Below are 21,387 nucleotides of genomic sequence, written 5' to 3' on the forward strand. Positions count from 1 at the left end.
AGAAGTAAGAATCTTAAACAAATAAATTTCAAAAGATAAAATTGAATGAAAAAAGTCAATACAAAAAATTACAAAACAAAACAAATAACAATTAAAAAAATTAGGACTAAACTCAACATAAAAATAAAATAAAATAAAATTCAAGCTCAAGGAAAAATTTTAAATGAAATTAAATGTTCAGATATGAAGTTGAAACAAACAAATCAATTAAAAAAATAATAAAAAGAAGAATTAGTACCAAATTTAATATAAAAATTTAATGAAAAGAAATGCTCAGGGATGAAACTAAAGAAAAACAAATAAATCAAGAAAATTACTGAAAATAAAAAAAATAGTAATTAAAAGAATAAAGATTAAATTTCATAAAAAAACTAACAAAATCAAATAACCAATGATAAAATTGAAAATAAAATTTAATTAGAAATAATCAATGTAAATAAAATAGTTGCAATCAAGAAAAAAATAATTAAATTAAAAGAAAAATAAAATTAAAGGGTTGATATAATTTTTTTCATAACCAACATGTAATTTGATGAAGAAAGAAAAGGAAAAAAAAAACCAATTAACATCAAACTACACCACTATATGCATGCTTTTCAAAAAAAAAAAAAAAACAAAAGATGTCGATACATATTAAATAATGTAATGGATAATTTTAACTATTATTGTCGATTATCTGAAGGTGATAGTGCAGCTAACATGTGCCAAATATACATCAAGTCTGTTTTTTTTTTTATACGCACAAAACAAAAAAGCTCTCATAACTAAACGATAATAATAAAAAAAAACCTCTTATAAAATTATAACTAAATAACTCGAAACCAAGATTAAAAAAAAATAAATAGAAAAGGTAATTATATAATTCAACTCCTCGTAAAATTATGTAAAAAAATTGCTTCTACACTAAATAATAATAACATAAAAAACCTTTAAAAAATAATAAATTAAATCCTGAAGTAAAAAATAACAAATTTCCATAGTAAATATAATTTAACTATTTATAATAAAATTAAAATTACTATATGATTCTTAGATTTAATACCATGATTGTTTATTTTTTAAGAACAATAAAATAATTATATTGTTATTAAAAAAACAAAAGAACAATATAAAATACACACACACACCATCACACCTTTTAAATGAAGGTTTAAAAGTAAAATAATGAGAGGTAGAACAACTTATACGTAATGATTGCCATAGTTGATTTTCGTCCTCCTTAATTGTCTTCTGTAATTGCATTAAAATCTCCACACTCCTAGTCCTAGTTCATGTTTCTAAAGTTCAACGAAAAACTCAAGTATCTTTGATTCTTCAAAATACCCACAGTAGCATCTGAACCAGTAAGTTGACCCTTCTTTCATTAAACTATCCATGTTGTTTCTGATTTCTTTCAGTAGCCTATATACCTTGCTCTTCTTCTTAGCATTGTGTTTTGCTACTTCTCATTTGTTGTGTTTTTCTTCTTCTTTTCGTCTCCTCTCTCTGTTTAATCAAATAAGGTAAGAATTAAGCGGTTTTGGTTTGTGGAGGGGCGGTGGGGAAAGATGGGTTTGGAGGCATTGGTTTGGTATTGTCGACCTGTGCCAAATGGGGTTTGGGCAACAACAGTGGATAATGCATTTGGTGCTTACACACCCTGTGTTGTTGACTCCCTAGTCATTTGCATTTCTCATCTGGTTCTTCTTGGCCTATGTTTGTATCGAATATGGTTGATTACTGACAAAAATTCCAAAGCTCAACACTATTGTCTCAGGACAAATTATTATAATTACTTGTTGGGATTGCTGGCTGCTTATTGCACAGTCCAGCCTTTATTCAGACTGTTTATGAATGTTTCAATCTTAAATCTGGATGGGCAGACTGCTCTCGCTCCCTTTGAGGTACACGAGTAAGGTTTCTCATTAATGTTTCTGTCAAAGATAAAACTTCACTTCTAATCTTGTATTTGCTACTTTTCTTTCTTTTTCTTTGTTCTTTCTCTTTTTAAATAAATCTGTATTTAACTTGTTCACTTGGAAGATTACATTCTTATATCTTTAGATAATTGTTGTGCTGGAACACTGGCTTCTTAGTATAATGCAAAGTAGATTTTCTGTCCTTTTCAGATGGTCTCCTTGATTGTTGAGGCCCTTTCCTGGTGCTCCACTCTTATTATGATTGGTTTGGAAACAAGAATATACATTCAACAGTTTCGATGGTATGTGCGGTTTGGAGTCATTTATGTGTTGCTAGGGGAAGCGGCAATGCTCAATCTCATTCTGTCAGTGAGTGATGATTACCACAGTAGGTTAGTCATTCTTCCATTTCCTCATCAAATTAACTCAACCGAGTTCTATTTTTTGGTATTTTCCCTGAGGTTGTAGTGTCATTTAATTTGAGTATTTTTGTTTCTGTGCTAGAGCCCCATCTTCTTCTGCGTTATTAAGGTGTTTGACATAATTATGTTTATCAAGAGAAGAGGCAAGCTATGCATTGTACTGTTGAATAAAGAACCATTTCTTTGCTTTTACAATTGTAATTACTTTAGTTTATAAAATGTGTGTTGCTAAATCGAATAGTAGCCTTCAAGGGAAATAAACAAAAATTACAGTAATGATGACCTATAATGACAATCTGCGCTGCCAAACTTCTTACAGTAGAGATTAGGAAAGAAAAAAAATTAAAAACTGAATTTTTGAACAAGAATAGATGTCCTGGCATCTTATTTTATAAAATGGATTGAAATTGCTCGTGAGCGTGTGTGTGGGGGAATACATGTCACAATTCAGGCTAAAAAATTGGCAGAAATAAACTATTTCATGGGAACTGGTACTACGGCTGTGCAAGCCTCAGCAAGCATGTTTTTAGCATATATGCAATTTGCGATGAGGTTGGATTGGCTGGAGTAAGATAATTTCATGGTTGTTTTTTATAAGAATGCATGCAATATTAACAAAGCTATTCTCTGGAGTTCATATCCTCTTGATATATGTTGGGGGCAGCACTAAATTACAGTTCTTTTACAAATGCAGATTTATATTCTATATGTATTTGAGCACAGTTTTCTGCCAGGTTCGGAGCCTTCTTTTATTTCTCATGTAATATAAACATTATAGACTCTATCGAATCTTCTAATATTCTTATCTTTCTTCTTGCTACTTTAACCTACCATCCATTCAATGGTCTTCAGAATAGGGCTGGTAAATGCTCATGCTAAGGTGGACATCTCTAGCTCTTTTAAAGTAACTTGCCTTGGTCTTGGAACTTGGAAGACACTAAACTTGAGAGCCTAGCCTAGTAACTTGCCTTGGTCTTGGAACTTGGACACTAAACTTGAGAGCCTAGCTTGGCTTGCCTTATACACCAAATCAACAACATTTTTAAATTTAGCACCTGATAAGGAATTTCTATGTACATTTTTGCAAGATTTTTAAATTTTTGGAGTTTGTAAGAATGACATGAAAGCTGCAGTTGTTTTGGCTGCGTTGATACTCATCAACATAGCTTTGTCAGGTTTCTCTTCTGTTGGTAAATGTGAGGAGTGGACAGCCATGGATGGATGCTGGCATCTTTAGATCATAGAATTGAGCCTGTTGAAACTTTTAATCATATCCAGATGCTAAAGTAGCCAAACTTCCTGACAGCCTCTTAACTCTTTGATAGAATTGTTTAAACTTTTGTTCTATAGGTCACTGCACATCTTGTGGTCTAACTACAACACAACAGAGGACTTTCTAGAAGATGATTGAGTTGTTTAGAGTATACCAACATTAACAATAATTCTTGGCATAGAAGTTAAATCTTGTTTCATTAGCTTGACAAATTTCATAATCATTCCCAACTATTACACACAACTCAATTATATCTTGCTGTGTGGTTGCTTTTGTTGCAGGTTTTGTTTGGGATACTTCTACTTGTTTATATTCCCAATTTGGATCTTTGTCCAGATTATGTTATGATGGAACCTGAGTCTCCTGATAATAGTGCATATGAAGCACTTCCCGGAAGAGAGCAAACATGTCCTGAGAGGAATGCCAACTTATTTTCTAGTAAGTAGTTCATTATTTACTGTTCTCAATGCTGAGAGACTTGAGAAATCTTGGTTCTATTTCTCAAGCAGTTGTTTAAGATAGTAAAAAGTAATGAACTTCGGCTAGGGTCAAAAGTGTGGTTTCAGTTATAGCTAAGTTGGTTTTCTGAATTTTTGAGCTGCTTATAGATATATATATATTGATTCTTTGTCCTCTGCAAGGAATATTTTATTGGTGGTTGACTCCACTCATGAAGCAAGCCCATAAAAGACCTATTAGTGAAAAGGATGTTTGGAAACTAGACACCTGGGACCAGACTGAGACATTGATGAACAAGTCTGTGCCACCTTCTTCTTTTTCCATAGTCTCAGGTCAACCTCTTATCCCTTTTTCATAAATGTTTCAGCTCTTGCAGGTTCCAGACTTGTTGGGTTGAAGAATCTCAAAGGCCAAAGCCATGTCTTTTAAGAGCACTAAACAATAGTCTGGGGGGAAGGTATCACTTGAATTACATTCTCATGTTGTTTCATTCCCTTTAATTTTGATACTGATTGGACTTCAAACATACCCAATGATGGGCTTATAGTAGTGGCCTATCCTTCCTAACAACTCCAGAAATATAAGTTCTTTTGATCGAAATCCTTGAACATTTCTTTCTTTCTCTTTTATTCCACCTCTTAAACTAGAAGGTGTTTGATTTAGACCCCTTGTGTTAGCTTTCATCCATTTATCTATCAAATGACACATGAGTTACATTTGTTTTCCTAGAAGTTCAAATGTCATAAAAGAAAATGAAAAAAAAAATCATCAAGAAATCATCAGCCTCCACCAACATTATGATCAAAATATCATCAAGAAATCAACCCTTGAGATTTTTTATGATTTTCTTGATGCTTTTTTTTTGGTGATTTTTTGAGAAAAATATAGCATCAAGAAATCATCAGCCTCCACCAACAATATGGGGCTTGCATGTCATAATTAACAACTAAAAATATAAGATGAGAAATAAGAATCAAACAAGCTACACTTTAGGGGTTCAAACCTGTAAAGCATATCAGGGGTGTCGTAAAAAATACTTACTATGCAAGAGATGTCTATACAGCTTGGCTTCTTGTAACAAAGATTTTCTTTTACTATTGCTTCAATTTATTTGTTTTTCGTCTATACATTTTCTGTAGGTTTTGGTTAGGAGGATTTTTTAAGGTACGTTTTCCTTGGACTCTTTTCTAACTTGTTGAAATTCTTGATAAATTATCGTTCTTACTTCTGCTATATTGTAGTTTGAAATCGGCAAACCTGGAAGCTTGATTTTTTTAGTTCTATTTTTTAAATTTCATGTTGTGCTATTATTGCTCTTGACACATAATGTAAAGTGAAATTCTAGCCTCTCAACTATTATACTGCAGGGAATACTCACTTTGAACATTTATTAGTCGTGTACCATGCATTATTTTCTCTGCTATTATCTTATTTTCAATTTGAACTGATGTTCGAGACTGAAACACAACAAAGTGGACGTTAGGAACTCTCTACTAATGGCATAAGACATGAGGTGCTTATACCGTTTTTATTTTTGTTTTAACCTGTAGATTGGCTATGATCTTTCTGAATTTGTGGGGCCTGTTGTATTGAGCCACCTCCTGCAGGTTCATTCCTTTATTGGCATTAACTTATTTTATGTAATGTTCTGTTTTGCTGTTAGTTAGAGTTGTATGTTTTGTAAGAATTTATTAAGGTATCATATAAAAGGGTTTTGACGATGCTAATAATCTATATGCTTTTGTGCATTTGTAAATAAGAGCCAATGGGATAGTGAATCCTCCATGAACACCAAATGTCTCTCAACATCTAGTCTATTTTTCATATGATACAAGAATCGATCTTTTAATTAACATTTTTCCTATGATAGAAATAGTTCAATTGATTAGCTGAAATTTGATATGAAGTACCAGTCAAAACTCCTTCACCTTGGGCTTTTACTGCAAAATGTGTATGTAGTCGATGCAACAAGGAGATCCAGCCTGGATCGGTTATGTCTATGCCTTCATAATTTTCCTTGGGATGGTATGAATTCTATCTCAGCTATTCTCTGGAATTCATTTCTATTAAGAAACAAACTGAACACACCCCTCTCACTCCATCTATTTTAATTTTCTTTCTGTATAATGTTATTTCTTTTTATTTCAATAGTGTTATCTTTCGGCATACAGAATATATTCCATTTATATATATACATATAAATTAGCATTCAAGCAACTTGTTTGTATATTTCATCGTTGAATCACACATCTTTGGGTGCCTTTTATTTGGGCATGGATCTAGTAGGTAGAACAATGTTATAATCATCTAATCACTATGGATGATAAATTCAGCCTTTAGCGCTTGCAAAATGCTGAAACCACAGAATACACCTGTATTAGGCATTCGTTGATAATGAGACTGGCTTATTGTGAAAGTTGTGATCATGATCATCTCTTTGTCATTCATTTTTCTTATTTAGTAGTCTTAATAAGAAATTATATCAATTTAGACTCAAGTATTTTTGAGAATTTATATTCCTTCCATGGAATGCTACATGACTGTAAGTATATAAATATGGAGTTTGACTCATTTTGAAGTAGAAGCATCATCAATCAATGAAATAAATCACCTTAATCATCCCTTGAAAATTAAATTTACATTAGCTTTTATCATTGTATTTTCATTGTTTGCTTGATTACTTTTCCTTAATTTACCTCTTTTTTGTTGCTTTATTTCAATCTTCTCTCCTTTTTGTAACTGAGCATCAACAACTCACATGATCTGGATAATATTGCCTATTTATGGAGTCCAAAAACTTAGGAAGCTTTAGTCACTTGTGCTTTTTATTAAAAAAAAGATCCTAAGGAATATAGCATAAATAATTGCTGTAATATAATGAGATATTCATCCTTTTTCTGTATTATTATTAATCTCGATGTTTTCATTAATATTCAAATTTCTTTGGTATCACATTTTATTATTGATATCAAGATATGGGACTTCATTGACCATGAAGAAAATACGCATTTCTTTTCAAATGCTTAGCAGATAAATTTACATCAGATTTGGGTAAGCATATGTAAAACAAAATTATCAAAATGAGAAAAATATAAATGAAGTAGGAAAAGAGAATGTGTAATGTGATTAACTCATCTGTGATGGTAGAATTTCCAAGTTCTAATTTTTATAGTACCCTCTACCTCCCTCCCAATTTAAGGGCTTAAACAAGCCAAGATATATATGTTACGACTAATCTTGCTTGCACAGCGGAAAGAGCTATTGGTTTTAGTAATGCACGGCTTGATTGGTCTATGCTTACTTTTGTGACTTCTTTTCAAGCAATTCGTCATGTTCCTAAACCAACTTTATTTGTATGTTGGTAGAGTATATGGCTAGCCATTTCCTTTATTCCCCAAACCTTGTTTCTTTAAGCTTGACTAATTTTATTATGTTATGGATATTGATTTTGGAACCTACACTACATGCTCCATCTTTACATTATTTAAGCAATGAGTTTTATTTACCTTTGGTTATGGATTGATTGGTTGATTTACCTGGTTCAGTTGTTTAGTGCGCTATGCGAATCTCGGTATTACCAGAATGTTCTGCGTGTTGGTTTTCGGTTGCGGTCAACTTTGGTAAAACTATATCTTAAACAATATTTAGATGTTTGTGAGCTTGTTTTTGAAATATCTCCTTCAACATTGCTTGTCTTTGGAATTGTGGCCACTTGCCCGCTCTAAATCCGAACTCTACTGTTTTTGAGCAAGCTAATTATTTTCATATGCCTTTTTTCATTTGCAGGTGGCTGGTATATTTCGCAAATCCTTGAAACTAACTCATGAGGGTCGAAAGAACTTCCCATCAGGGAAGATAACAAATATGATCACAACAGATGCTGATGCACTTCAGGTATGCTCTAAACAAACAACTATTAATGTGCTGCTAGTAATTCATCTCTTGAAAATAAGAGAATTAGTTATTATGTTTACTTGAAACATGATACAATTATATGAATGCATGGACTATTTATCTTATATTATAGATACTTACCATACAACTATTTAGAAGTGAATGACCCATATGTTAGTCACACATAAAAAAAAAGGTACTTTCTAGTCTCATTTTACCAAAAGCCAAAATTAATTGCTTTGCTAAAAGAAGCTTACAATGATTTTATCTTTTTTCTTATTTTTATTTTTATGGATAATTGAATATGTTCTTTATAATTTGGTAAGTCTTTTTATTTTTATGGATAATTGAATATGTTTATAATTTGGTAAGTTTTAATTAGGTCCTTACATTCTAATTATTTTATTGTGAAGAATCTTAATGGTCGAGAAACTTTGAAAATTTTTTATATCTTAAACAATTTAAAAAATTGTAATCTTTTATCTAAAAAGTAATTTTTAATTTCAAAAAAATGATAAAAAATCTAAATGGATAGGAATTTTCAATTTTTTTACTTCTTAAATATTCATTTTTTTTATTTGTTAAGATTTTTCAAGGTAGGTGGGAGGTAGCATAGATCAATTTGTTCTTAAATCTTGGATTTGAGTGTTCCACGTAACAAATAATTACTAGGGAAAAGGGAGGAAACCATTTGAAATAACTAATTTTCTAAAAGGAATGTAATTATTTTATCTTAGTTAAACATTTCATATATTAATAACCAATACCATTATTCTAATCTCTCTTAATCTTTTATTTTTCCGCTAAAGTCAACTAAGTCATTAATGTTTTTCAAAATAATTTTTTTTGAGAAGTTATATAATTGGAAGTCTCAACTATATCTTAACATTTCTAATCATGTTTATTCTGTTCTTGTATAATTGTGCTGTTCAATGTTAGTTTTGGAATGAGAGATACACTTTTATCAATTTGAACCTAATAAACTAATAATTGAATATATTAGAGCATGTGATACCATACAAGATATGATATACATAATTAGAAATATAGGGATGGCATTGGAGACCTATTTAGTTATATGCGGGGACATTGTGCCATTTATCCTTCTTGACTTTTACATTTCCTTTCCAATATTTTTATTCTTTTCTCATGGTCTATAAATGCACCACCATTGCTTATTGTAGCAAATATGCCTACTACTTCATGGATTGTGGTCCGCTCCATTTCGCATCACCATATCCATGGTTCTCCTTTACCAGCAATTAGGTGTTGCTTCACTTTTTGGTTCGCTAGTGCTTGTTATCGTGGTCCCTACACAAGTAAGAAATATTATTCCCTTTGCTAAACTTGGTGCTATAGTTTTAGAACCAATATCTATAGCGTCTCAATTTCATAGTTTATAGCATGCAACTTGTGTGAAATTCCTATATAGGTACAACAAGTGTCCCTCAATCTTGAACTAGTTAGGGTTGACTATATGAATGTTTTCCCATTGTTTAGCTCGATCATAACTAATTTAATACCAATACAAAATAAATTTTACAAGAACTCTAAAATGTTTATTGATGTGGTCAGATGCTTATCTAAAGGTTGGTCTTAACCTTTAGAGACCCATGATACAAGTAAAAAATATAAAAGATAAATTATATGATAGAATTTATATGATACGGGAACTTGAAATTGCATTGTAAACAACTTGTGTATCTACCCTAAGGATAGTTGTTAGAGAATAAAATAAATTATATATTGAGACTACACCTAACAACTTAAACTAGAGAATAATATAAATTATATATTGAGATTACACCTAACAGCTTTAGTTTTTAGAATAAGATGAATTTTTTTTTTGATCAAATGTAAAAATATAATAGATCAAAATGAAATAGCCCAAGAAGCTGGCAAGTCATATATACACATGTACAAATTAGAAGCAAAAAGGAACATGCTCCCCTTCATAAAAAATACAGGGAAACAACTACCTAGAGAAAAAACTAAAAATATCACATTGGTTAGCTAAGGAACCCAGGATCCAGTAGGTGCAACATCAACAACAAAGCAAAATAAAATCAGCCAACATTCAGCTTGGAGTGGTCCGCGACATAGAAGTGGAATATTGTATAGAATAAGATTTGAAATCTCCTGAAAACTCTATCAACCCCGAAGCACTTTCCTTCAAAAATCCACTTGTTCCTTTCTTCCCATATAAGGGAGACACCGATTCCCAAGGAAACTCTTCACATCTGAGCTTTAAGATTGCTTTTCCTAAACTCAGACCATGTAGAGCACTATATAAAGTCATCATGCTCTTGCCAATCCGCAGCTATGACTTTATCTTTCCCCATAAGCAGGATGTCCATTCACATGCAAAAAACAAATGGTTATGTGACTCCTCCTTATCCTGGCAGAGCACACAAAGGGGGTCACTAGGAAGAAAATGCAACCTATCTCGAGTTCAAAGCTTCCTCTAAACTGCCAGCCACAAAATGAAATAGTGCTTTGGCAAAGACCGCTTTTCCCAAACAACTCTTTCCCATGAAACTAGAGAGCTAGAGGTTGAAAGAAGTTATAAGCATGGGACATAAATTTATTCATTCCAGAATTCCAGCCACTCATCAAAGCAATACTCCCAGATTGACTTTCACAATGTCAGATGGTGTAGTCTCTAAGGAAGATAATAGACTTCCACAGGGGAGAGGAAGAATGGTGGGTAGAAGCAGTCCACATGAGATAAGATTATTATTTAATGTGGTATCAAGGTGTAGTGTGCGCCTGTGTAAGTTTCAAGCCCAAAAAACTTTCACTCAAGGGGGTGCATTAGAGAATAATATAAATTATATCTTGGAACCTTACCTAACAATTTAAGTTTTTTTATAGTAGTATAGGTTATCATACACAACTTATAAGGATGTGGCTCTAGTATCGAGGTAAAATATAAAAAATATAAATTATAAGGATATAATTTATATTACAACACAAAGTGAAACAACGAGGGACTACATATTGAACAACTTTTGCATCTACCCTAATAGTGGTGTGGGTTTATTTATATGTAACCTATACACTTAAATAAAAAAATACATTCACAATTCCATAAATTGAGCTTTAGGTCAATAATATAATCATTGTATAATATTCTATCATAAACGCGTAAGATTCTAACAACAAGAATTCTCTAAGGCCTTAATATAGACTAGAGAGAACCTCTAATGGTTAATTTGGTTGATATTTATCACGCATAAGGTTCATAATGGTTAATTTGGTTGATATTTATCACCTTTAGTGTGCATAAGGTTATCCTTATATATCAAATACCACTTGGGAAGGTACATTTTAATTTTATTCCACGTCATATAATTTTCTTGCTATTCACACATAATATGAAACTCAAAAACAATGTTGTTCTCCCACTCTCCATAACTTAGGTCTTGAAGACAGGACTTGCCAACATTGAAACATTGACGAATATGTGTCATATAATATTGTGCATAATTGTTCATACATGGAAAACGTGCAAATAGATGCCTTGAATGCTGAAAAGAGAGGGAAAAAAGGTGTTTGCAATGAGTATCAATTTTTCTTCTGGATGTTATATTTAATGCGTAAGCTTCTTTACTTTTGTGTCCTTTGCACTTGATTACGAAAGGTCAAGGAGTGCATTCCGGTATGGCCAAGCAATATGTTATTTTGGGCATAATGTTGTAAGTTAACTAATATGTTTGGTAATATTATTGTGAATTGCGCTTCAAGTTATTGTGTTCTGTGCTTGAAAAGATATTTTGAGTCAAAATATGCAATCAAATGTTAGAAAATCAACTTCTGCAAAAGTTACAAATTTCAGTTAAAATCCCTACATGATTGTGTATCAGAGTTGAACTAGTTTTAATCAAATAATTTTTTGGACAATTTGCAATATGAGAAGAAGGTTGAAAAGTAACTTAAATCATGTGATAGGAAACCCACGTTATATGCTTGGAGTTGTTGTATCAAGTCATTAGATTTTAGAAGGATCTTAATTACTTATATAGTTTGATAGATTTCTGCATTTATATTAGGTATCTGACCTTTTTTTTATTGCATCAATATCATTTCTCATTCTCTTGATCTTTTTGAGTGATAGGCAATATTGTTGAACAGAATGACACGACTAACTAAGGAAGGATTGCATAGGACAGACAAAAGAGTCAGCCTCATGAATGAAATCTTGGCTGCCATGGACACTGTAAAGTATGGTTTAAGTTTAACAAGAATTACTCTTGTATTTTCAATTTCATTCCATTTAAAGCGATTTTTTTGACAGCACACTGAAATATTTCAGATGTTATGCATGGGAGAAGAGCTTTCAATTTAGAGTTCAAAGTGTGCGGAATGATGAGCTGTCCTTGTTTCGCAGCGCCCAATTACTATCTGCTGTATGGAACACACTATATATATTGGAATTTATTTTTTTGCTTCTTCCATTTTAAGAACATGCCTAAAGCATGATGCTTCAGTGGTTCCATTTAAATTAACATTCATAATAAAATCTAGAAAATTATAAAAGTGATAACTACTAAATATGGTTTGTCCTATGTTTGAACAAATGCCAAAATTTACATTACATCATACATCCCACCACCTGTAGAGTCATGTATACTTATGTGTTATGATAAATATTTAAACCTTTTTTTTAATTATGAAAAGGAAAAGCTTGTATACTTGTTTAGACTCATAGTGAACACGTAGCAATATATGTTACTGATAAAATCTATCTCCTAACAATGCTTCTGACATGTATGTCATCATTTGCTTGCTCCTCTAATGTGTAAATATGGATACCAGTTACTCTAGTGTGGTAGAATCATAATGGTTTGCTCCTCGAATGTGTAAGTAAGCATGTTAGTTGATGTAATCTGGTAGAATCATAATGATTCGCAAAGGAGACACAATAACTAAACACTTAAAAGGGCATAATTCGTGATTTCTTTTGTTGCACAACTAATCTTCATCCTCCAGATGCAGATGCAATCAGAGGCAATTTTGCCATACTGCTATTACTTAATGTATGTCATCCTTACATGTGCATTGACTGACTATTTCCCTTCTATTGCAGTTCAACAGTTTTATAGTGAATAGCATTCCAGTTGTTGTGACACTTGTTTCATTCGGCACATTCACCTCGCTTGGTGGAGACTTGACCCCTGCAAAGGCTTTTACGTCACTTTCTTTATTTCAAGTGTTAAGATACCCTCTAAACATGCTTCCTAACTTACTGAGCCAGGTTCTGTAATTTTTCTATTTCACTAATTATATTGCTTGATAATATTCAAATTTCATTGATGTTATCAATGTTGCTTTTGATTTTAACTGATTCCAAGAAAAGAAAAGAAATTGTCATGCATTTTTTTCATTAGTCTTTATAATTTCACGTCACAAATTGTCTAAAGTACAAGCCTTCTCCAAAAAGCATGAATTTCTTCCTTTTTTTGAAAACTTAAGAACTTTGTTTTTAACTTACTAGGAACCCTTGTAAAAAAGACTTCTTTGCCAACAAAATACTTTTGTCTCTATAAAATTCCAAAATAAAATATTTCTTACCAAAATATTTGGTTGTGTTTTTTTTGTAGAAGATTTCTTTCATAGAAGGTTTTTACTAATTATGCTAAAACTGAGCTGGACAGGTATAAAACACAGTTCTGAACAAAAAAGTATTAGCTTTATATATTTTCTTGCATAATTCTATCTCAAGACAAATTTTTCATGTTCTTCATTGAATCTGTGTATGTGCTTACAAGAAAATTCTTGTCATAATGTAATTAATGTTGTAGTTAAGATCCTACTCTGCATTCGCGCACGATTGCTCTTATTGGTTCTATTCTTTCTTAGGTGTCTAATAGCAACTTGTTTTGTAGGTTGTAAATGCAAATATATCATTGCAACGCTTGGAGGAACTATTTCTAGCTGAAGAGAGAATTTTAGCACCAAATCCACCTCTTGAACCAGGAATTCCAGCTATTTCAATTGAAAATGGGAACTTTTCATGGGATTTAAAGGTTACCTTCTAAAGCTTAAGCATCTAAGAAATTGGTCTTGTAGTTGGATGGTAGTTTCATATGAACTTTGTTTGAAATTCTAGTATTTGCATTTGATTGGAATTCTGTATTCTAAACATAGTTGCTTTACAAATTATACTAAAACCATTGTTAGGCAGTGGTGATGGTAAAAACATCATGTTATTCTTGTAGTTGACTTGTTGATGTTAATTCTCAGACATTCTTCCTATCCAAGCAATCTTAAAATCTCATCCTTTCTCCAGCTAGAAAATCCAACGTTGACAAATATCAAATTAAACATACAAGTTGGCAGCTTAGTTGCAATCGTTGGTGGGACTGGAGAAGGAAAAACATCACTTATATCAGCAATGCTTGGAGAGCTGCCTCCTATGGAAGATGCAAGTGTTGTTATAAGAGGGAATGTTGCATATGCTCCTCAAGTTCCATGGATCTTCAATGCTACTGTGAGTTACAGCTTATTCTACTTTGTTGGAATTATTTTTTTCTCTGATCTAATTATTTAATATTTTGTATCTTTGTCGCTTCTCTGGTATTCTCTGGTTTGCTTCAATGGGGTGCACATTCCTGACATAGAAAATCCATCTTACAGGTTCGTGAGAACATATTATTTGGGTCAAAATATGAACCTTCACGATATGGGAAAGCTATTGAAGTAACTGCATTACAACAGGATCTTGACTTATTTACAGTTAAGCGAATTCCTTTTTCTCTCCCAAATGCTTTTGTTTAATTCAAAATATCTCTTACATCATGAGCTTAAAATTGTTTATTCAGGGCCATGACCTCGCTGAGATAGGTGAAAGAGGAGTCAATATTAGTGGAGGGCAGAAGCAAAGAGTTTCCATGGCTAGGGCTGTCTACTCCAATTCAGATGTATACATATTCGATGACCCTTTAAGTGCTTTAGATGCTCACGTTGCCCGACAGGTATTAGGCCATGTTAAACAGTATAAGTTCATCATGCTACTTGCTTAATTTATAGTGATGTTGATAAGGTTTGCAGTGATGAGAAGCTCTTTATTATTAAGCTTATATTATACGAAATGAACATTCTGTAACTTCATTCCAACAATGTTATTTCTTGAAGACCATGATAAGAGCTGGAGAGAATTTCTTCATAATTCCTTTTCATGTTACTCTAGTGTTTTAGGACAATCACTAACTTTACACATAGAAACACTAAAAGTGAGCTTCCTATTAAGCTAAACATTAGACTAATCTCAAATTATTTGCAGGTCTTTAACAGTTGTATTAAAGAAGGGTTGCAAGGAAAAACTAGGGTTCTTGTGACAAACCAGCTACATTTCCTTCCACAAGTGGAAAAAATTATTCTTCTCAGTGAAGGTATGATTAAAGAGGAGGGAACCTTCGAGGAACTCTTTAAAAACAGCGAATTATTCCAGAAGCTGATGGAAAATGCAGGGAAAATGGAAGAGCAAGTGAAAGAAAAGGAGAATAGTGACAATTTGGACCCCAAAAGCTCAAAAGCAGAAGCTAATTGGGAAAATGAGTCGCCACAAAAGGCAGGCTCTACAATGAAAGGGAAAGAAGGGAAGTCTATTCTCATCAAGCAAGAAGAACGAGAAAGAGGTGTTGTCAGTTGGAATGTTTTGATAAGGTAAAACAGGGGGCTTATTTAAGATTCTTGCTATATAATAATAATTGTATTTTTTTAGGTAATTCCTAACCATGCCTTATGATAAAAGCCCTTTTCTGAGTCCGTCCTATGGATGTTTATATGTTGCTCACAACACCCCAAAATAAAAATTGAGTTCATGGGCGAAGCCCTCTTTTGATTTACCAAGGAAACATCAATGCAAGTCAAATAGAAAACATATTTCCAGATCTTTAAGGCCACGATTGTGGCCAAGGTAGCACCAGATGACGTGAAGACCAGTGATGCTCAAATATTCATCTTTTATATGCAAAATCATTTTACACCAGTTGGATACCAATTACTTACTGTAGATGTTCCCATGTTATTCGAAGTCTTTGTAGTTTTAACTTTTAAGCACCCCAGTATGATTTGGCTGGACATGTAGTTGAGCCTTCACTATGCATGAAGGCTGGAACTACTGGTAGTTACATTGTCTGATTACTGATAACCATTTTGATATGTGGATACATTATTATATCCTAGTTTTTCAAAGAGAAGCTTGTTGTGCTTGTACTTGACACATATAGTTTGATATTCATATGCAGGTACAACAATGCATTAGGAGGTGTATGGGTGGTTTCAATACTTTTTCTGTGCTACTTATTAACTGAAGTTTTTCGAGTTTCAAGAAGTACATGGTTGAGTTTTTGGACAAATCAAAGCACTTTGGAGAGTTATAGGCCAGGATACTTCATTTTCGTGTATGGACTTCTATCATTTGGTCAGGTCTGTTTGCAACCTGTGACTGACATCAATATCTTAGAGGCCCAGCATTTTGTGTGATTTTAGCGGGAAAAAGAAATGAGTGAATCCATTCTGCTTTTGTTTCATTTACAGTTGTTTTTGAACATAGTAGTGAGAGAAAATTTAGAATTTATGGAATTGTTATGGTCCTTGTGGTCTTACTTCATGTATTTCTGGTTCAGGTGACTGTGACACTAGCAAACTCTTATTGGTTAATCAGTTCAAGTCTTCATGCGTCCAAAAGACTTCATGATGCCATGCTAGATTCCATCCTACGAGCTCCAATGCTATTCTTCCACACCAACCCAAGTGGGAGGATAATCAATAGGTTTGCAAAGGATGTAGGTGAAATAGATCGTAACGTTGCCAATTCTGCCAACAATTTTCTAAACCTAGCTTGGCAGTTGCTTTCAACTTTTGTGCTGATAGGCACTGTGAGCACAATATCATTGTGGGCCATAATGCCACTTCTGATCTTATTTTATTCAGCCTATCTATATTATCAGGTATGTTGAGAATCCCTAGTTAATCTTTTTTTTGGAAATTGTTGTGTTTTGCAAAGAATGTAACTTCAGTATTTTGATTGGGATGTTCTATGAGGTGGTTTCTTCGAAGTATCATTTTCTTGTTGTTTTTACCACTTTCACATGTAAAGAGTAGTCTTCTAGATAAGCCCACTCAGGTCTTAAATAAGTCAAATGCATGTCTCTTCAAATTTAAAGTAACCTTAGACTACTGTCTGTTAGGAGATGAACTCTATAAGAGGTAACCCTATGGATTTTGTTTGGGAGAAAAGACATGTTAATTTAAAACATGGGTAAGCATCCTAAAATCCAATAGGAACCCATTTTGTTGGACATATGCTTTGTTCTCTGAACTTCCATGCTGCCTGTCAAGAGATATACTCAACATTTTAGTTTCTGCAAGCTTATATTTTCTGCTAATGTTGAATTAACATATTTATGTTAGAAATTTTCTCATCATCATTGTATGTACATGCTCTAATAACGTTGCTGATGCACTGCGTTGTACAGAATACATCCCGTGAAGTGAAACGTCTGGATTCCATCACCAGGTCTCCAGTTTATGCACATTTTGGAGAATCATTAAATGGTTTGTCTAGTATTCGTGCTTATAAAGCATATGATTGGATGTCCATCATCAATGGGAAGTATATGGACAATAATATTAGATTTAGTCTTGTAACTATTAGTTCAGATGGTTGGCTTGCCGTAAGGTTGGTAACTTTAGGAGGGATGATGATTTGGTTGATAGCGTCATTTTCAGTTTTGGGGAATGGAAGAACTGAAAATCATGTGGGATTTGCATCTATAATGGGTCTACTTCTTAGTTACACTTCGAACATCACTGATTTATTGAGTAATGTTCTAAGACAAGCTAGTAAAGCTGAAAATAGCTTAAACTCTGTTGAGCGTGTTTCCACATATATAGATTTACCCTCCGAAGCTCCAGCCATAGACAATAACAATCGTCCTCCTCCTTCTTGGCCTTTTTCAGGATTAATTAAATTTACGGATGTTGTTCTACGTTACAGGCCTGAGCTTCCTCCAGTCTTACATGGTTTGTCCTTTTCAGTCTCACCCAGTGAAAATCTAGGAATAGTCGGAAGAACTGGAGCAGGGAAATCTAGCATGTTAAATGCATTGTTCCGTATCATAGAACTGGAAAGAGGAGAAATCACCATTGATGGTTGTGACATTACTAAGTTCGGACTGACAGATTTGAGGAGAGCTCTCAGTATCATACCACAATCACCAGTTCTCTTCTCAGGTACTTGTCAAGAGAAACTGAAAACTGGATTTTGGTAGTTCAATTTCTTTTACTTTCAGATGAGTAGAGATAATTTATGCTTTTACCCTCTTTTATTTTCTCTTTCCACTTGACAGCTCGCTAATCTATAACTTGAGATTTAGTCCAGAAACCATTGCCCAGTTTAAGCCATTTTATGGATTATTTTCAACACCCATGTCATTGTAATTGTCACCCATTTTCTTATAGGGACCGTGCGATTTAATCTTGATCCTTTCAGTGAACACAATGATGCTAACCTATGGGAGGCTTTAGAGAGGGCACATTTGAAGGATGCTGTTAGAAATAGTTCTTTTGGTCTGGATGCTCAGGTATGATCTTGAAATTTCCTTATATCAAACTATCTTCTGCCAGTGAATATTAATCTGTCAAAATGTTTTTGTAATACATATATATATATAGCATTTCATATTATTTAAAAACCATTGAGTGTGCAACAAAAACTAATATTAAGCTCTTGTGGTTGAAAATATCCCTTTAGGGCAAACATTCTGTAAACATATGGCATCTTGTTTGATTAAAGCTGATTTGAAGTCAATGAACTGTTTTTGATTCATAATGTTTATTTAAAGCTGATTTGAAGTCAATGACTGTTTTTGATTCATAATTTTGCAGACGCAATCAAACTGTAAAGTAATTTTTTTTCCTTTTCGTATCAAGGTTTTTGAGGGAGGGGAGAGTTTTAGTGTTGGACAGAGGCAACTACTAAGTCTCGCTCGAGCACTGCTGCGAAGATCTAAGATTCTTGTTCTTGATGAAGCTACTTCTTCTGTTGATGTTAGAATTGATGCTCTTATCCAGAAAACCATCCGAGAAGAATTCAGATCCCGCACAATGCTAATTATTGCTCATAGACTAAATACCATTATTGACTGTGACAGAATTCTTGTGCTTGAGGCTGGTCAGGTATGCTCTCAAATTTAGTTTCCAGCACTTGTTTCCTTCTCGCTAGGAAATTTGAGTTTATTGAACGCATTCCTGAAAATATAATGTCCATAAGAAGTAGCTGGAATCATCAAGACCGTTTATGCTAACTGTCTTCAACTTCATTCTCAATTTTCATGATTCTGACATCTTTTATAGTGATTCTTTATTCAACTCTTGGTTGAATCTTTGATCTTTCAGGTTTTAGAACATTCTACCCCAGAGGAACTGCTATCAAATGAAGGAAGCGCATTCTCTAGCATGGTTCAAAGTACAGGACCAGCAAATGCACAGTACTTGCATAGCCTGGTGTTTGAAAGCAAAGAGAACAAGTTAATGTTTATAAATTCCTGATAATGTTAAACAATCTTACTTCTTAGCTAAAGAAAAGATTTTACTCCTTCCCAAGTTGATTTTTTTAGGCCAATAAAACTATTAGGATGCCAATGGAGCAAATTAGATGAGGTGTACTTGTCAAAAGGTTGCACATTCTAGGAGATAATTGCTGCTGCGTAAGGTCTTGGTTATTTGCATAAAGAGCCTGCATGTTCTCTATCGAGATGCAGTTCACAATTTCTTCGGTTCTACACCTGCAGGGAGGAGGGAGGTAATATTTTATGTCTTCATTGTGTAACTCACAGCAGAGAGGCAAGTTAAACTATGATTTCGTAATAATTGCTTCAGCTGTTAAATTATTTGATGCTGTAGCTTCTTGCGGACCTCATTGTTAGGTTGTTTCAATGTTAACTCCATTTTGTTACAAGAATTGCAAAAGTGACGATGCCAATTTTGCAACTTATTTTAGCCCATTCTTTCATATTTCTGATTAGTAAGTCTGTTGTTGTTAGGATTTCAGCTTGTCATGTTGTGTTAACTCATTGAATATGATTATTTACACTAGGGAGATCTTGTGATCAAGTTTGATCTTGCATAAACTTCTTCAGCATGACAATATTTGAACCTTTACTTGGTTGCTAGATAAATTAATGCAGTGTCAGAATTATGCTTTGCCTAATTTGCCGGAAACGAAAAGTGAGAATTGCTGGTTCTATTCCTAACACTACTTGCATAAATGTCAATAAAAATTACAAGAAGAATTCTCATGAGGCACGTAGACAAAGCCACAAGAAGAACTCTCATGTTGATGAAAACCACAAAAGGTAACATCATTGTCTAACAGAAGTATGTATTTTCTTTTTCTTCAATCTTTTCTGGTAAAGTATTCCAAATAAAAATTACAAGAAGAATTCTCATGAGGTAACATGTTGATGAAAAACTTGAGGGGAGGGGGGACAAATGGTGATACAGAAAAATGTAAAAAAATAAAATAAAAATAGCTAGCCATTTGAGCCTAACCTAAACTGCCAGCATTCTAGTTGTGGGCTCTTCGGGCTTGCCTAATGGCTAGAAGTCCAAGACATTCAGGGCCATGCTTGAATGACTAGAAATCTGACTTTTAGGGTTCTGATTCATCCCGATTCACATTGGTTTGTCCAATCTTGCCTGGACACACACCTCCTTGTGCATTGCAAGATACACTTTTCTAGCTCTTGATGACCATCATCTCTACTAATTTTACATATGACATCTTGGAAAATATTTTCCCTTTTCACGATGAAGTTTAAGGACTGAGTGTATAAATATACAGTCATTAAAGGCCTAATTTCTCTTATATTTTTTTTTTGTTATTTTTTCATTTATTGTACATTATTGTTATCTTTTATATTTTTCTAGTTTAAGTGTCAGAGTATCGGAGTGTCACCTATATTGATAAAGAACTTGGTCTATAGAAACGTTTATAAAATATTCCAAGATCACAGCCTAGAGCCTGATTTTTATGACTTCATTAATTATTCTATTCCTTTTGTTTGTTGTATATTGATTTTAATTATCTATTTATTTGTTTTGTCTTATGCATCTTGCTTTAATTTCATGGATTAGGGGTGTTGACGGTGACTGAGGGGGGCAAAAACCAAGAACGGTTTTTTTTTTGTTACTCATATATATATATATTATCTAGATTCAATCTCTTAGTCCCGACATAGAGGAAAAAGAATACCACTCGATTCTAAATTAAGTCAACCTAAAATAATCATTTTAATTTTGAAATAAAATGATAATGTTTAGAGCAAAAAAAATTAAATGAATTTTTATTAATGATTTGTTTTTATGTTACAATCTGTTTTTTAATGTGTTTTTCCAATTATTTTTATTTAAAAAATATTAAAATAATTTT

General features: G+C 33.0%; 1 protein-coding gene across 10 annotated transcripts; it reads left to right on the forward strand.

Moving 5' to 3' along the window:
• The first annotated feature begins 1,223 nt into the window (after positions 1-1,223).
• LOC105138781 (ABC transporter C family member 12-like) lies at positions 1,224-20,039 on the forward strand. 10 transcript variants are annotated; one of them, XM_011044990.1, is made up of 27 exons: positions 1,225-1,343; positions 1,533-1,883; positions 2,109-2,290; positions 3,015-3,054; positions 3,875-4,031; positions 4,235-4,349; positions 4,420-4,509; positions 5,192-5,216; positions 5,603-5,659; positions 6,012-6,077; positions 7,598-7,672; positions 7,839-7,946; positions 9,131-9,265; positions 12,064-12,170; positions 12,262-12,355; positions 13,036-13,203; positions 13,835-13,975; positions 14,239-14,439; positions 14,586-14,684; positions 14,771-14,923; positions 15,232-15,614; positions 16,199-16,379; positions 16,580-16,903; positions 17,432-18,188; positions 18,417-18,538; positions 18,888-19,133; positions 19,353-20,039. In XM_011044990.1, exons 2-27 carry the CDS (start codon positions 1,548-1,550, stop codon positions 19,503-19,505), a joined length of 4,515 nt encoding a protein of 1,504 aa, XP_011043292.1. In that variant the 5' UTR covers positions 1,225-1,343; positions 1,533-1,547; the 3' UTR covers positions 19,506-20,039. The 10 variants fall into 10 exon arrangements, 9 of the variants coding, with proteins under 9 accessions (XP_011043295.1, XP_011043292.1, XP_011043293.1 ...); XM_011044991.1 differs by having other exon boundaries at positions 4,429-4,509; XM_011044993.1 differs by lacking the exon at positions 16,580-16,903 and having other exon boundaries at positions 1,224-1,343.
• Positions 20,040-21,387: the final 1,348 nt, after the last annotated feature.

The sequence above is a fragment of the Populus euphratica genome, unplaced genomic scaffold (assembly GCF_000495115.2).
Source record: "Populus euphratica unplaced genomic scaffold, PopEup_1.0 scaffold159.1, whole genome shotgun sequence".
NCBI lineage: Eukaryota > Viridiplantae > Streptophyta > Magnoliopsida > Malpighiales > Salicaceae > Populus > Populus euphratica.